Source organism: Carettochelys insculpta, chromosome 3, assembly GCF_033958435.1.
Source record: "Carettochelys insculpta isolate YL-2023 chromosome 3, ASM3395843v1, whole genome shotgun sequence".
Classification (NCBI taxonomy): Eukaryota; Metazoa; Chordata; order Testudines; family Carettochelyidae; genus Carettochelys; species Carettochelys insculpta.
The window spans coordinates 207,598,320-207,615,251 of NC_134139.1; the positions used below are offsets into that span (position 1 = coordinate 207,598,320).

The following is a 16,932-nucleotide window of genomic DNA, read 5'->3' on the forward strand; positions in this document are numbered from 1 at the left end:
GATCGCTCCAGCGCAGGGGCTGGGCTTGGGGTGTCCCACACACACCAAGTTCCACAGACCACCTCCTCCTTTGCAGACGTTTTTGCCTTACCGCGCCTTTGCGCCATGCGTTTTGGGATGGGCTCGGTTACTTCGCAGGAGCCAGTCCCTGTTCAGTGTGCCCTGCCTCTGCTGTTCATGGGGACCCTGATCTTTACACTGCAGGGTTTTCTTATCCAGGGTCCTGACTTCGAGGCATTGCTGCTACGAGTACTGACACCCCGACTCCTTATGTGCAGCTTAACCTTCCATTCCCCCTCCCAGTCATGCGGCTGAGAAGCGAGGCCCACACCACCTCAGCTTAGCTGTCACATCCCCGGGTCACCGCTCTGCTGGACTCACAGCGCGTAGATGTCAGAGAGACAAGGGATGGGCGGGGGGGAATATTTCTCTCCAGAAGAAGTCAGTCCAATAAAAGATATCCCTTCCCCGTCCTTGTCTCTCTCAGACCTTGGGGCTGATGTGGATCCCTTAGTGATGTTAACGGTGAAAACCCATCTAAGCTGATCTAACAGAAGACCAGCCATAATGGATAAGACCAAAGGTCCATGCAGCCCAGTGCCCTGTCATTCAACAGTGGCCAGTGCCAGGTGCCCCACAGGGAGGGAACAGAACAGGGAATCAGCCAGTCACCCATTCCCAGCGTCTGGCAAACAGAGGCTAGCGGACCACCCCCGTCCATCTTGCCTAACACCCAATGATGGACCCGTCCTCCGTGGATTAGTATAGCTCTTTTTTGAGCCCCTTATACTCTAGAGGCCTTGCAAAGGTTTGGAACATGGAGATATACACGTCTCATCGAACTGGAAGGGACCTTGCAAGGCCATCAAGTCCAGTCCCCCTGCCCTCACAGCAGGACCTATCACCATCCCTGAGATTTTTCGATCTAACCAGCCCCAGAGCCTCAAAAGGCCCCCTCAAGGGCTGGACTTGCTACCCCGGGTTTACCAGGCCAATCCCCTGACCTCCCCTGGCAGGGAGCTTCACAAGCTGATTGCGCGCTGCATGAAGAAATACTTCCTTGTGTTTGTTTTAGACCAGCTGCATGTTAATGTCCTTGGGTGACCCCCTAGTTCTCAGGCGGTGGGAATAAGTGAATAACTTTTCCACATTCACTTTCTCTGCACTGGTCATGGTTTCACAGACCTCTGTTCAATCCCCCCCTCTGTCTCCTCTCTTCCAAGCTGGAAAGCCCCACTGCACCCAAACATCCCAAACCCCTCCTCACACCCCCAGCCCTGACTCCTGCACCACCCACAGCTCCATGAACTCCCCCTCACCCCTCTGACCCTGACTCCTGCAACCCCTGGCACCCAACCTTCTGGCCCTGAGCCCCCTCACTTCCCCCTACACTGATGTTTCTTGCAGGTCCTGTCATATTGCGCCCCTCCTTTCCATCAGGGGAGGCGGGGGGGGCAGGGAATACAAGAGTATCTGTAAAAAATTAAGTTACTTTCACCCCCATCCTGACATAGAATCATAGAATCCCAGGGCTGGAAGGGACCTCAGGGGGTCATCGAGTCCAGCCCCCTGCCCAAAGTAGGATCAACCCCAACTAAATCATCCCAGCCAGGACCTTGTCAAGCCAGGACTTACAAACCTCTAGAGATGGAGATTCCACCACCTCTCTAGGTAACACATTCCAGTGCTTCACCACCCTCCTGGTGAAGTAGTTTTTCCTAATATCCAGCCTACACCTCCCGCCCTTGTAACTTCAGACCATTACTCCTTGTTCTGCCATCTGACACCACTGAGAACAGTTTCTCACCCTCCTCTTTAGAGCTCCCCTTCAGGAAGTTGAAGGCTGCTATTAAATCACCCCTCAGTCTTCTCTTCTGTAAACTAAACAAGCCCAAATCCCTCAGCCTCTCCTCATGGGGCATGTGCTCCAGCCCCTACATTCATTTCACACTGGTTATGATGAGTAGCCTGGTTCTGTCTAGTGTTAGAGACCTCACATCCCACCCTTGACTTATTACTATGTAGACATCAGCTCCCGGGGGTCCCTCTCCATATCTGCCCCCTCCCCCGTCACTTCTGCCAGTTGGCATGAAGTGGTCTCTGGGTTGGAAGGGTTCCTAGACCCTTGAGTTGCAGTGAGCTGCCTTGGAAGGTGATATCGTCTAATATGTTTAAGAAACCTCTAAAACTGGTCTAAAATAACTTGTTTCTGTACAGCACAATGCTGCGATTTTGAGGCACAATAAGGGCATGCCAAGACTGGGACCAACAGCTGCATCCCAGTGGAAAGGGGTTACGCCTGCAGGGGCTTGGCCTCCCTTTATACCACGGACATCACTCTTCTCTGGCAGTACTTAAGAATGGGTCTCTATGGAGTTCCCACCTCCAGTCACAGCACTTCACAAGAGAGCAACCCAGCAACTGGCTCATGTCCAGGCTTGAATCTCACCCATCCAGCAGCTGTGCTGGGGTGAAACTGGGGAGAAATGCCAGGTGTGGGGTGAGGAGGAAAGAAACCAGTTTGTGGCAGATTGAGTTTTATAAAATTCTGACAGCAGCTTGTCAAAGCTGCTCAGAGGTTTAGCATGTGAGAGATTGTCCCGGCTGAGCTGGATTGGTGGGCAGAATGCAGGTGAAACAGCCCAAAGGGTGTGAAGTGTACTTCACAAGGGCACTCACATGGGCGTCTCCTCCCCTTAGAAGCTATGAGTGCTACACAAAATCCTGAGGTAGTTCCCTAAATAAACAAGCATGAAAAGGGTGAAGAAAAGGACCTGGGAGTTACGGTGGACGAGAGGCTAGATATGAGTTAACAGCATGCCCTGGTAGCCAAGAAAGCTAGTGGCATATTGGGGTGCATTAGGAGAAGCGTTGCCTGCAGAGCTAGAGAAGTGATACTCCCCTTCATTTGGCACTGGTGCGGCCACATCTGGAGTATAGCATCAAGTTCTGCCTCCCCCCACCACCCGTATAGAAAGGATGTGAATGCCTTGGAGAAGGTGCAGCGGAGGCCAACCAAAATGATGAGGGGGTTGAAGCACATGATCTCCGAGGAGAAGCTGAGGGATTTGGGCTTGTTTGGTTGGCAGAAGAGAAGACTGAGGGGTGATTTGATAGCAGCCTTCAACTTCCTGAAAGGGGGCCCTTCAGAGGATGGAGAGAGGCTGTTCTCAGTAGTGACAGATGGCAGAACAAAGAGCAATGGTCTCAAATTGCAGTGGGCGAGGTCTAGGTTGGATGTTAGGAAAAACAATTTTACGACGAGGGTGGTGAAGCACTGGAATGTGTTACCAAGAAGGGTGGTGGGATCTCCATCCCTAGAGGGTTTTAAGTCCCTGGCTGACAAAGCCCTGGCTGGGATGATGTAGTTGGGTTGGTCCTGGTTTGGTCACAGGGCTGGACTCGAAGACCTCCTGAGGTCTCTTCCAGCCCTGGGATTGTGTGTGGCTTGGAGCGCCTGGAAACGGGCAGGTAGTATTTTACAAGCTAAGTTCTTTGGGGTTTTCCCCTTTGAGAAAAACTATAAGACTAAGAAGCCTAGAGACCCATCTGTATTCCTCGTGCTCTCGGGAGCTGAGACACAGCCGCACATGGAGGATGTGGAAAACGGTCATACCACTTCCTACCCCATAAGTAACACCCTTCTTTTGGCGACTGCCTTTGCCTGCCTTCCAGAGCACCAGTTTTACCACAAATGGGCCATCCTGTCTGACCCCGAGGACATCACGGCTGGCTTGAAAGGCTACCTGAAGTGCGACATCGCCGTGGTGGGGAAAGGGGACAATATCAAGACGCCGCACAAAGCCAACGAGACAGACGAGGACGACATTGAAGGGTGAGGTGCTACGGAGACAGGTTCAACACCTCAGAACTAACCACCTGTTGTCTCTCCCTGTTGGGTTTTGTCTCTGCCTGGGGAAAAGGAGTCTGCTCTCCTGCTGGGCACAGCCACCTCCAGCCATTAGCACCTCTCACCGCTCACAGACCGTCCTTGTGACCTGCACCCCCTTGGGCTAGATGGGTGGCTTTCAGGGATTTGTAACGGGGTGTAATGGCAGGACTAACCATCACGATGCCTCTTGCTGGTCACTTGGGGAATTTGCTCATCCAGCCTACAGAGCGGAACACCCTCTTCAGGCTGGTGTCTCACCCACAGGTGCCCATCAGTTTGTTCTCCACTTTATACCTGGTCCTGTGTCTCTCCCTGACCACAGAACCCTTCCCCCATGCTCTGAGGTCCTCCCCTCCCAGGAACCCCAAGCCCCTATGCCCAACTTGACTCAGTGGGTCACTGCCAGTCCAACTAGTCCTAACCCCAGGGGCAAACTGCAGTCTGAAATGGCTGCTCTCCATTGGCAAGGGGTTGGACTTGCTGCCTTCTGCCGGCTTGGTACCCTCAGGCCTTGCAGCCTGGGCATTGCTCTCCCGCCAGGTCCCCAGCACTACGCTGCCCATGGTATCCAACTCTAGCAGACAGCTCAGTCCCTCTCCCTCCAGGGCTGCAGCAAAAGTGCCTTCACCTTGCTCAGCCATCTCTTTTATACAGCCCTTCTGGACTCTGATTGGCTGCCACAAGCCTTCCCCTTGATTGGTTCCCAGCACAGCCCTGTCTTAGGGCTGCTTTTAACCCTTTCTCTACCAGTGCAGGGCAACCCCCCTGTCACACAGGGCTTTAACTACCAGGGCATCCATTCCAGTACAGCCCAGAGCAGTCATGACCGACAGACAAATTGCTGTCAATTGGCGAAATACTTTGGGGAGGTCTTGGCCTTGTGCCCGTGTGGTTAAACCGCTGTGGCAGCCCGCCATGTTGTTGGCATCTCAGCAAAGATCCCCAAGACCGAATGGGCTGAAGCAGATGGCCGTCCCCTTTAGAGCAGCTCATCGTCAGGACGCTGCGGGGAAGCTCTCCTCGCATTCCCCATGCTGTGGGGTGCAGGGGGGCGGTGCGGACCTCCAGAGGGCTCAGTGCTGAGCACTGGAAATCCCTACACAATACCGGGGACAGAAGTCCACGAGGGTCCAAACCTAGGTCACCCTCTGACCAATGCACAAATGGAAAGGCTGTAATGGTGCCTGTGGCCTTTAAAGCCAGGCCCCGGGCACCGGCCTGGTTACAAAGCACACTCCACGGCAACCGGGCTTGAAGGGACGTCCCATAGCACTTGCTGCAATCACCCTGGCCTTTATTCTGCCCCCACCTGACATCACTACAGTTTTAGGGAGGAAACTGAGGGCCCATTTTTCCCCAACCAGCAGCGTTGTCCACTGCGGCCACCCGGAAGTCAGCCCACTTCGCCCCAGACAACGCTGTGCTGCAGTGGGGCCGGGTCAGCAAAGCGGCCCTTTTGACACAAGTAGGGTGCCATTTTGTTCTCAAAATGGCCACCTCTGCTCCGCGTGATGGTTGTGAGACCTGGACAATGCCACTGCGCAGCCTGTTTGCTGCCCATTCAGCACTCCAGCCCTTTTAGACAGTTGTGCCTGGTCAGGTCTCAGGGTGGAAATAAAGAGCAAGACCAGAGGCCATCTGGATGAGAACCTGGCCATGAGATCCAGCCTGTTGGTCTCATGCACAGTGAGGCGGAAGATCCTCAAACACAGAGACCTGGCCAGGTCCGTAAAACGGGCCTTCATACCACGGCTGCTGAGACCTAGCAATGAAGGCAACGAGGCTCCAGACGTAGTCACCTGTCTCCGCCCTCCCTCCCTCAGAAGGGAGATGGTGGAGTGTACAGGTCAACCTGTGCCCGTTTATGGAAGTCTGGACCACAGAGTCCGTCCTTCATCCACGACATGACCAGGCAACTCCTCCCTTCAGGCTCAGCAAAGATCTCCAGCCCGGTCTCTCTGTGTCTGTGCTGCAGGAACCTGCTTCTTCCAGATGGTGTCCCTCCAGAGCGGCAGTGGGCTCGTTTCTACATCAAGATCTACCGCGCAGAGGGGTTGCCACGCATGAACACCAGCCTCATGGCCAACGTGAAGAAGGCGCTTATCGGGGAGAACAAGGACCTGGTGGACCCCTACGTCCAGGTGCTGTTTGCAGGGCAGAAGGTAAGCAGGTGACTCACTGATCTGTGCAACAGGGAGGTGACGCCAACAGACCCTGCCTTGGTGTGTCAGGATGTCACAAAGTCAGTGAGGTTCTGAGCCAGCCCCACAGAACGGCTGTCGCTGGGCAAAGCTGCCATGTTTGCCACTAGTACGGAGTGCGGGGGAGTCACTGGGCCCTGCACCCCAGTTCGTAGTTCAATGCAACCACTGGAGGTGTGTAGAGAAGATCCAGCAGGGAGAACAGAAGGCGGGTTGGTTAACAGGGACCCAGCGTCAAGCAGGCTTGGCTGCACGGGAACCAGAAGTAGTTGTAACCCACATACCTGAGGGCTTGTTCACTGTCACAGAAAGTGGCACCTGCACCACTTAGGGAGACAAAGTGAGCTTTGGCTTCTGCCTTAGCTGGGCGGGAGCTGGCTTTTAGCACAAAAGCTGTGTCTACACGTGCACGCTACTTCGAAGTAGCGGCACTAACTTCGAAATAGCGCCTGTCGCGGCTACACGCATCGGGCGCTATTTCGAAGTTAACTTCGACGTTAGGCGGCGAGACGTCGAAGTCGCTAACCTCATGAGGGGATGGGAATAGCGCCCTACTTCGACGTTCAACGTCGAAGTAGGGACCGTGTAGACGATCCGCGTCCCGCAACGTCGAAATTGCCGGGTCCTCCATGGCGGCCATCAGCTGGGAGGTTGAGAGATGCTCTCTCTCCAGCCCGTGCGGGGCTCTATGGTCACCGTGGGCAGCAGCCCTTAGCCCAGGGCTTCTGGCTGCTGCTGCGGCAGCTGGGGATCCATGCTGCAGGCACAGTGTCTGCAACCAGTTGTTGGCTCTGTGGATCTTGTGGTGTTTAGTGCAACTGTGTCTGGGAGGGGCCCTTTAAGGGAGCGGCTTGCTGTTGAGTCCGCCCTGTGACCCTGTCTGCAGCTGTGCCTGGCACCCTTATTTCGATGTGTGCTACTTTGGCGTGTAGACGTTCCCTCGCAGCGCCTATTTCGATGTGGTGCCGTGCAACGTCGAAGTTGAACATCGACGTTGCCAGCCCTGGAGGACGTGTAGACGTTATTTCGTTGCTACATCGAAATAAGCTATTTCGATGTTGGCTTCACATGTAGATGTAGCCAAACTGTAGAGGTGCCTGCACTAAGCTCCAGAGGTCCAAAGTTCAAGTCCCCCTGTGGGTGGTTACAAATGGGGATTAGTCAGGGATTTCAACTGGATGCACTACTTCAGCTTGGGGAGGTATGTAACCCCCACACCCAGGGAGAGAAAGCACCTGGGGGTGGTTACAGACAATACAATTCATCCTGGGGAGAGGGGACCCTGAGAAGGTCAAAGCCAGGGCCCCAGCCCTCCCTGCTTCCTCCCCAGTCAGCTGAGACTGTCCCACTCCTCACTGCCCAGTTTAAATCCTAAACACTAGGCCCCGCCTCCAGCCTTTGCCTTGCTTTGTGGGCAAAAGGTATTACCTGGTCACCCCGCTTCCGGGCTCAGGTTATGAAGGTCGTGGCCATTGTGTATGTGGGCGAAGCGATTACACCGAAAGGTCCGTTGCCAACTAGGCAAAGGTGCTGTGCCTGGGGAAACTGAGGCACCCAGATGGCGTTACTGCAGGACAGTCGGAAACACACACAACATAACCCGGGGGAATAAAATCCCTACAGCCCCCTCCTTTGTCACCGCCGCATTCCTTGGGTTTGCCTAAACACGTGCCCAGCGTTGCTGAATGTTTTACAATAGTCCCCAGGCCTGGGGAGGTCCCACTGGATCTGCTGGCAGGAGGGGTTCCCTGGCTCAGGGTCAGGTCCATTGGTTACCGCGGGTGATGGCTGCCTGGGGCATTAGCTTAGACCACTCGGCCATCCTGCTCTTGTGCTTCCCGCCCGGCAGGGGAAAACGTCGGTGCAGAAGAGCAGCTATGAGCCGCTGTGGAACGAGCAGATCGTTTGCACAGAGATGTTCCCCCCACTGTGCAAACGGCTCAAAGTCCAGATCCGGGACTCAGACAAGGTCAACGACATGGCCATCGGGACCCATTTCATTGACCTGCGCAAGATCTCCAACGAAGGGGATAAAGGTAACGCCCGGTGGCCGATCTGCCACACCCCAGCCTCAGTGTCGCTTACCTCCCTCATCAGCTTAGAGATCAGTGAGCCAAGAGGCTTCAGAAAATGCTGCACAGCCCCCGTCTGCAGCTCAGGCCCTTGTCAGGCATCTCCAGCTGGGCCCAAAAACCCGCTAATCACGTCTGAAGAGCCAGAGCCACGAGCTCAGGGCAAAAGGGACGCCCTCCCATGAGGTTGTTGCTTGTGTTTCTGTGGCCACTGTGAGCCTTAGCCAAAGCTCCAGTGCGCTAGGTACTGTACAAGCAGAGAACTGACTCGCCCCAGCCCCAAAGCACTTACCAGCTAAGTGTGAGAGGGGCGACAAACAGACGGGGCACCACAAGGCAGCAGTAAGACCATATTGGTCAGTGTGGTGCTGCCTGTGTTTACGTCTGCGTGGATGGGCCCATGTGAATACACACAGGGGTGCAAGCATGCTCATTCACACTTACCTGCATGCCTACACCACTCAGGGCAGGCCATTTCCTGGGGTCGGCCCTGCGCTTTCCCCACTCACTATGCTGTTCTCCTGGCTGCAGGCTTCCTGCCCACCTTTGGCCCGGCCTGGGTGAACATGTACGGCTCCACCCGGAACTACACCCTGATGGATGAGCACCAGGACTTGAATGAGGGCCTGGGCGAGGGGGTCTCCTTCAGGGCCCGGCTGCTCCTCAGCCTTGCTGTAGAGATCCTGGACACCAGCAACCCAGAGATCACCAGCTCCACCGAGGTGCAAGTGGAGCAGACCATGCCGGTCGCAGATGTGAGTCAACCTCCTCCCTGCTTTCCCTAGCCAGCTCAGCACCACATCTTGCAAGCTGATGGTCAGATTACCTCACCCTTCTGAGTCCTGCTCGTCTCCTGCCCCTCAGACTGCCCTCCTCTCTCAGGGTGGTGCGTCTGAGGCAGTAGCAGTCCATCTCCACCTATGTCATCCTCGGCCTTTCTCGGGATGGTCACTAAGAAGGAAAGTTAGTGCCAGCCAGGTGGTGGTTTCTGGGATCTGGAGACATCTGTCCTCTTAGAAACCGGCCACCGGAGACCCTTATTTCACACAGACTGCCAAAGAGCTTCCCAGTCTGTGGTCAGCTGTCCCCCACCTCTTGGTGGGGGTTGAACGGTGACCAAGATGAAAGTCCCTGTATCTAAAGGAGGCCGATAATTTTTGATAAAAGCCCATTTGGGGCAAAAAAATATAGTTTTGGTGACCCCAAAAAGTGTTTCGATTGTTTGTTCAAGAACAAGAAGCCCTGTGGCACCTTATAGACTAACAGATATTTTGGAGCACGTTCACAAAAGCTTACGCTCCAAAATATTTGTTAGTCTAAAAGGTGCCGCTGGACATCTTGCTCTCAAAGATACACACTGACACATGTTGAAGCACAAGAGTTCTCTGTGTTTAGGCCGCTAACATTCAGCTTTATTGAACTCAATAAGGCAACAGATGAGCCAAACTGGACATTAGTAAAACCAGGTCCAGCAAGGCTGCTGGATGCAGCTGACTCTAGTATTTTATACCCTATACAAACAAGCCCAGTGTCAGAGGCAATTAGTTAGAGAATCGTAAATCACTTCTCAAAGAGAAACCGTTAGCAGCAAAGAGAAACAGGTACCAGGGAGCTGGAGCCTTAACTCCAAACAGTCCATTAACGCATTCCACAGAGCTCATCCTTCCTGCTATTCCCAAACAGGTCAAGGAAAAGACAGGCTCTTGTGTATGCGCAGAAGTAAGGGATGTGAAATGGCTTCTTATACAAGATGGTTTCCATACACAGCTCCCTCTCTGATTGATTGTGCATTAATTTCCCTGAATAGCTCATTTAGGGAGAAAAAGCCCTAAGAACTAATTCTGAAAAGTGGAGTCCTTTTAGAATCATAGAACACTAGGACTGGAAGGGACCTTGAGAGGCCATCGAGTCCAGCCCCCTACCCCAATGGCAGGACCAAGTACTGTCTAGACCATCCCTGTTTGTTTCAGCCATTTTGAAATGAAACATTTCTGCTTGTCAGATCAAAATGACGTTTGGTTGAAAACTTTCTCCTTTTTTTTTTTTTTAACTGAAAAATATTCCATCTCAAAGCACGTGATTTGTGTGACCTGAAGCAAGTGGGGGATTTTCCCTTTCAAGTCACGAAACGTTTCAAAAACTGTTCAGTTTTGGTCTGACCCAAAATGAATTTCCTTTTTTATTGAAAACAAACCGCGAAGCCCATTATTCATCCAGCTCTGGTCTTGTCTCATATCAATGCCACCACCGCGTGGAAGGCCAAAGGGAGACTGAGCTACCCTCTACCAACAAGAGGGATGCTCCCTAGACCAAGATTAAGGTGCATTAGCAGTGCAGCCCATGCAGCGGGAAAACAGACCTCCAGTCTGTAGGGCTGTGGCTGTGGCATCTTCTTCGGAACGAAAGCCCCTGGAAAACCAACAACGCTGCCTCCCCTGAGCTGTGAGCTAGTGCAGACACCAAAGTGCATTGCCTGTGTGCCAGCTTCCCAAATGCTTTGCAGAGGGACCTTATAGTTCTATCCACCAGCTCAGCCCGTCTCTTACGCCCCCGCCACCCCGCATTAACAGCCTGTACTTGCTCCTGCAGAACTGCACTGGCAAAATGGAAGAGTTCTTTCTCTTCGGGGCCTTCCTGGAAGCGACCATGATCGACAGGAAGATTGGGGACAAGCCAATCAACTTTGAGGTCACCATAGGTTGGTATTTTTGTGAAGCGGGTTTAACCCAATAGAGGTGATGGAATCCCAGGAGAAGGCCCGTGGGCCGGGAGGCTATACTGAGGGCCAGTGCAATCCTGCATCATCGCCAGGGTTGGTTGGAGCCGTCTGAGCTAACACACCTCTGGGCGGGGCAGGCCGGCACGTGCCTGAGATGCGCTGGGAAGAATAGCATCTCTCCGTTCCGGGGTGTAAACGTAACCCCCTGGGCCACGTGACAAAGGCCCCCCAGGAACAAACATCGAGTCCGTCTACGTTGCCATCAGAGGAGAGGCTGCAGCACGTTTAGATGCACCTGGGTTGGATCCAGCTAGCTCCAGCAACAGTAACGATGAAGCCACAGCAACAGGGGCTGTGCAAGTCCACCTGAGACCCTGGCTGTGCATGCTAGTGGCTACCCCATGGCTGGCACATAATAGAGGCTGGGGGAGGCTAACCCCCCCCAGACACCATGCCACCAGGGGAGAAGGGCAGCAGCAGATTAGGGGTTCCTGGAAAGCTGTCCCCGCACCCCTAACCCCAGGGCTGGAGGAGGCCTCACTCCCCACCCACGGCCCCATTGCACTTTTCTGGTCCCAAGGCCACAGCAGGGCTGGGGAAGGTGAGCGCAGAAGTGACAAAGTGGAGGCCCAGTGGGGCAGGCTGCAGAAAAAGGGGAGAACTGGGGTGCAGCCGGGGGCTCCCAGTGGCTGTATCTGAGCTATTGCTCTGTGTCCCTGCCAGGGTCATGGGGGCACTGAGAGCCTCAGCCAGAGGCGGCAAGACAGGGGCTGGATACCCTACGGGGAAGCTTCACCCCGGCCTGGTGCAGGCTGCCCCAGCCTCGCTGCAGCTGCTGATGGAATGAGGAAGTAAAATCCCGTTGAATTAGTTGACCAGTTAAATGTTACGTTTGACGGTTTAAACGGGGCAGTGCTGCTCTGCCAGCCAGAGCCCCCTGCCCGCAGCGCTCCCGGGACAGGCCCGCCACAGACGAGCATCTCCTGCCCGTAGCGGGCCCCACAGAGCCGAAGCAGCAGGTGGGGGAGCTGCCCCAGCCCCCACCCGTTAACCTTTAACATCCTTTGTTGGAACCAGCTGGACCAGCACCAGCTCGGGCAGGTCTGCACCTGCCGCAGTCCCCCGTCGGTGGCGGGCGTAGGGGCACCTGGACTCCTGACGCTCCGGCCCGGCTGCCTCCCGTGTGCAGCCCTGGAGCAGCCAGAGACTCTCTCCTGGTAGCCGGGTAGGAGAGGAGCAAGTAACAGACACACCCCTGCCCGGGGAGCCGAGCCCCCGCCAGCATTTGGGGTGGTGGATCCCCGCGGGGGAGGTGGAAATTCCTTCCCACCCAAACTCAGCCGCGACTGACGGAGCCCGGGGCAAGCCCTGCCCAGCCTGGGGCTGCCATAGTCACGAGTTCCTTTCGCCGCCCTCGCCCCCAGGCAACTATGGGAACCAGCTGGACGGCCCGGCCAGGCCCAGCCTGAGGAGGAAGAGGGATGGTGGGGACGGCGAGGAGGAGGACACGGAGCTGCTGCAGCACTCGAGCGAGGATGAAGCCGACGACGCCGGGGAGCTGGTCTCCGTCTCCTGCACTCCGCCAATGAAGCCGCTGATCACTGACAGGCAGGGCGCCGGGCTGGCCGATGGGAGGGGGCGGTGCTGAAAGTTGCTGGGGAAGAGGTGGAGGGGGGACCCTGGTGGAACAGAGATCGGGGCCTCCTACCTCCCAGGTGTAGGCACCTAGGGAGAGCGACGTAAAGCGGGCGCCAGCGGGGTGGAACGTACCTCCCCCTGTGACTTGCTCCCACCCCAAGCCTGCTCCCCTCCCCCTGGGGGGTCTCCCATGGCACATTACCAGGCAGGGGTCGGGGGCGCTGTGCCCTCTCCCAGGCAGCCCCTGGCCCCGCTGTCTGCCTGGGAGGCTGCCCGGTGCAGCGCGCTGGCTGCCTGGGATGGAGCAGCATCCCTGGCACACAAGAGGAAAAACTCTGGTAGCACCTCTTCCCCTAGCGCCCTGCTGCTGGCCCCTGGCCTGGGATCCTAATGCCCCTCCCGTGCATGGCTCCTGCTCCCAGGCACCAGAAAGCACAGCTCCGGGCTCATCCCGCCTTGCTGGCATCATTAGAACACAGCCCAGTGCAGTCCAGGAGGAGCATGGGGCTTCACCTGCCGAGGGGGAACTGCCCTCCAAACCACCAGCATGGCTGGGGGACGTCTGGCCAGGTCCTCCTGCCAGAGGCACTGCTGGAGCTCTAGGAAGTTGTGAAGGGTCTTTCTTCTGTGTGCTCCAGCACCTCTGGGCACCAGGAGAGCCAGCCTGGGGCTCGTGGGGCTATTAGGCTGGCAGGGACGGGGTGCTAGGGGGTGCTAGGCCTGGGCAGGCAGCCTACAGGATGGGCCTGTGAGCACAGATGCAAATACAGGTACAAGCAGAGCATTGTGGGAAGGGCAGTGATCTGCAGAGGGGAGACAGGTCTGGCCCCAGGGCTGCAGTGGGACAGCTTGCAGCAGAGGGGGTTGCTGTGGTGCAGGGTCAGGGCAGAGCAGGATCCACCATGTGCGGAGAGTTCGGGTCCGTGGGGTGGGGTGGGGTGGAAGGGGGAGGCTGGAGGCAGAACAGCTCATGCTTGGCTGACAGCACAAACGCTTGCGTTGGTCTTACTGCTGAGTGTGGCTTTGTGGGGCTATGTTAGTGATCTGTGGGATGTTCTGTCTCCTCTGGTGCTTTGTGGCTGCTGTGTCTGGTCCTGTGTTCACCTTTCTCCTATTGTACCTGCTTGGGAAGAGCGTGGCTGTTTTGCCGATTGTTTCCCCTGGCACCTGCAAAGTGCTGCTCCTGGGTGCCTGTGGCTTGCCCAGTCTGCTCTCTGTCTGGGAGTGCAGCTGCTACACCACTTTCCCCGCAGCACCCCCCGAAAGCTGTTATCTGCTCTAGGGGCTTGGTCAGCAGAGCCGCGTGGCCAGGGCTGGGCAGCCCATTTTCACACCCTGACTGACAGAGCTATGATGTCTCACTGGGCAGGATGCCCCAGGCCTCGGCTGCTCTGCACAGGGAAACATTCAGCTCCAGCACATGGGCAGAGGAATTCTTCCCTTGACTGAGTGCCAGCCTGCGGGGGGGCAGGATGGCCTACGCCTACGGGAGACACCCAGCCAGTGTCTAGATGACACGGCCAGGGCAGCTTAAGGGGAACCATGTGCTGAGAGAGGCCGTCGGCCTGTCTGGTGAAGTTCCAGTCCCCATGTCCTCCCCTGGTGCTGTTGTTGTAGTAAAGAAACCTCTGGGCAAAGGGAACTGAGCCAAAGAAATGCAACACGGCGCCAGGGGAGATGTGGCACTGGTCGGTGCTGGGTCTTTGCCCTTGGCCTTCTGCGAGGGCCACTTCCGCTCACAAGCACCAGCCTCAAAGCTCAGCCTGCCAACAGGGGCGTGTCCGGGTCCAGGGACCCAACTTACACGGTCACACCTTCCAGAGCTGCCCCGGGGCAAACCCCTCCCAGCCCGGCCCCCCGAGGGCTGGGAATTAAGAAGGATGCAGAGAACCCTGCTGGCTCGGCAAGTGGGCAGGGCCGTTCCCAGCCATGCGCTGGGGGTGAACTGCAGCCCCCATGTGCATGGCCAGGCAGAGGCCCGCACCAGGGCGACCTTGTGCAGCATCGCCCAGGCAGCGCATGTGGGATGTTTCTCTCCTGTGCGCAGGGGACTGGCAGAGGTGAGGGGGAGGCTGACTTGGGGCGAAGGGATGCTGGACTGAGGGCGAACGGGGCCCCGCTTGGAAATGGGGGGCGGTCTGGTGACACGGCGGGGGCGGGGGGGGGGGCACCGCTTTGCTAAATACCACAGAACCAGGATTTTGTTTTTAGAAACAAAATGAGGGAAATATTCCCTTTCCCAGCAGACGCTGTTCTGCACAATAGAGCCAATCTCTGCCCCGCCTCTGCAACCCTCCCTCGCTGCCTCCCTGTGCACGCATCTCCCATATCTCCGGCACATTTCCCCTCCCAAGGCTGGGGTGAGGAAGAGAACTGCCACCAGCCCGTTTTCTGGCTGGGAGAACTGAGGCCCGGACAGACTGAGTGACTGGCCCAAGGCCACCCCACCAGTCTGTGGCAGAGCCGGGGGTAGGCGCTGGATGCTTTTGCTTAGGAACTTCCCCGCCCCCCACTGTCTTGACTCTCCCACATCCTTTTGGCTCCTTTTCTGCTCTGGCTGCTGAGGAGCTGCAGAGCCCAGGTCAGAAGTGCGGACAGCCCAGCTGGGCTCGGGAATGAGGCAGACCTGAAGTCCCATGGGTGCTGCCCAAATTGTGCCATGTGAGAGCCAGCCGCTGGCCCCGCCTGAGCTCAGGGCAGCTGAAAGGGCTGTGGGGAGGACTCCTGAGGCGGAGCTGCAGCAGCTCATACTCAGAGCGACATGTGAGCCGAGCACTGGGGGAGGGGGAGCAGGCAGCTGAGTTAGGGCACGAATTCGGCATCCCGGGCCCGGGGTAGAGATGGGCCCGGCCCCAGGCCCTGGCGTGGCAGCTTGTGGCAGCTGGGGCTGATGTGGATGGGGCATCAGAGGGCTGCGGCAGGCTGCACCCTATGCTGAGAGCCGGGGGGGGCGGTGGCGCAGAGAGGGGACTTCTAGGGGAATCTCTCCTGCTTCCCTGGCAAGCGAAATGCCGTCATCAGGACGATGGTTTTCCCAGGGTGGGGCTCAGCCCTTGTACCTTGGGAGAGTGGTTGACTCCTGTGATTTCTTCCCACTCGGGACAACTCACCTGTACAATTTCTGTGAGGTGGGGACTGCATTTGTGCTTTCCTCTGGTGCTTGGTGTGGCAAAGACGGACAGAGCTCTGAAGCTGCAGAGTGCTTTGCAGGTGGTGCTATGCTTATTTTTTTGTATCATGTTGTAGTGTTTTCTCAGCTGCTGCCTTAGGTCTGGGTGTTAACTCTGAGTTCTCCATTTGTTCTGGAAATGCTGTGTTGGTGTGTCCCTAAAAGGGAGTTTTAGTGTTTTCCTACCGTTTTCCTACGATCACAGCAGATGGAGTCAGGAACTACACAAGGGCCTTCAGAAGGGTGAGATGAGGATCAGACAGCTGGCAGAGGAGAAGCGAGCCCACAGAAAGCACAGTAAGGACCTGCCAGACACCCACAACACATGCAACAGATGCAGCAAGGACTGTCACTCTCCTGTGGGCCTTCACAGTCACAGTCAACGCCGCAAATGATGATCCCAAATGGAACTACGAAGGGCGCGATCCATAGTCTACATAGACTGAAGGATGCTACTACTACTACCACCCTGCCTCTATCTTTGCTCATGGAGCATGGGTCCATGGCTCCGGTCTCAACAGCTATCTTTCAGCCATGCCTCCCTCCCATCTGCAGAAGAGGCAGGCTTTGGAAGCCAGGGTGGGTGAGCAGCTGCGGAGGTGGACAGGACTGCTCTTGTGTCTCTTGCTCCAGGGGAGTGTGCTGGTGCTCAACCACCTTGTCCTCTCCATGCTCTGGCACAATCTCAACACCCTGAAGCCAGACCTGAATCTCCTGTCCAGGCTCCAGAAAATGGTGCTGGACTTCTTCTGGCCAGGACTGCAGTGGGCCTCTGCAGAGGTCCCAAGTCTTCCCCTAGAAGAGGGAGATCGGAGCCTTGTTAACATCCACTGCCAGGTCTGCACCTTCTCTCCCTGGCTGGCAGAGATTCTTGTATGGTGCCGGTAGTCTGGTGTGGAGCCTGTTGTCACCCGCCTTCCTCCGCCGCTTCCGAGGGCTCCAATATGACTGGCAGCTCTTCTTTCTCCACCTGAGGGACCTTCTGCAAGACCTCTCAGAGCTGCCCGAGTTCTACCAGGAAGCTCTTCTCAGCAACCAAGTCCATTGTGTCCACCGAGGGGCAGACCTCCTTGTGGAGGCCCTGCTACTCAACCCATCCTTGAGTGTGTAGGTGGTGAAGTCTCCCTTGGTGCACTGAGGGCTGCTCCTGGCAGCAACCGCTCAGGTCAAACACTCTCTGGACTATGGTGGAGGGGAGCCAGGTGGATCCCCAGGGTCTTGGTCCCTGAATGCAGCTCTCC

At 56.4% G+C, this 16,932-nt stretch overlaps 1 protein-coding gene and 1 non-coding gene across 9 annotated transcripts in view; both read left to right on the forward strand.

The window, feature by feature from the left end:
• OTOF (otoferlin) overlaps nt 1–16,932 on the forward strand; it is a 272,506-nt gene that overhangs the window by 130,491 nt on the left and 125,083 nt on the right. For all 8 annotated transcript variants that reach the window (XM_074989057.1, XM_074989051.1, XM_074989049.1 and 5 more), the window contains 6 exons: nt 3,676–3,835; nt 5,868–6,054; nt 7,943–8,129; nt 8,697–8,920; nt 10,755–10,863; nt 12,309–12,492. In XM_074989057.1, coding sequence (XP_074845158.1) covers nt 3,676–3,835; nt 5,868–6,054; nt 7,943–8,129; nt 8,697–8,920; nt 10,755–10,863; nt 12,309–12,492 — 1,051 coding nt within the window. The remainder of the gene's footprint in view (nt 1–3,675; nt 3,836–5,867; nt 6,055–7,942; nt 8,130–8,696; nt 8,921–10,754; nt 10,864–12,308; nt 12,493–16,932) is intronic.
• On the forward strand, nt 15,511–15,678 carry LOC142011718 (U1 spliceosomal RNA). The gene has a single exon (XR_012645188.1). It is a non-coding gene; the product is annotated as a U1 spliceosomal RNA (small nuclear RNA).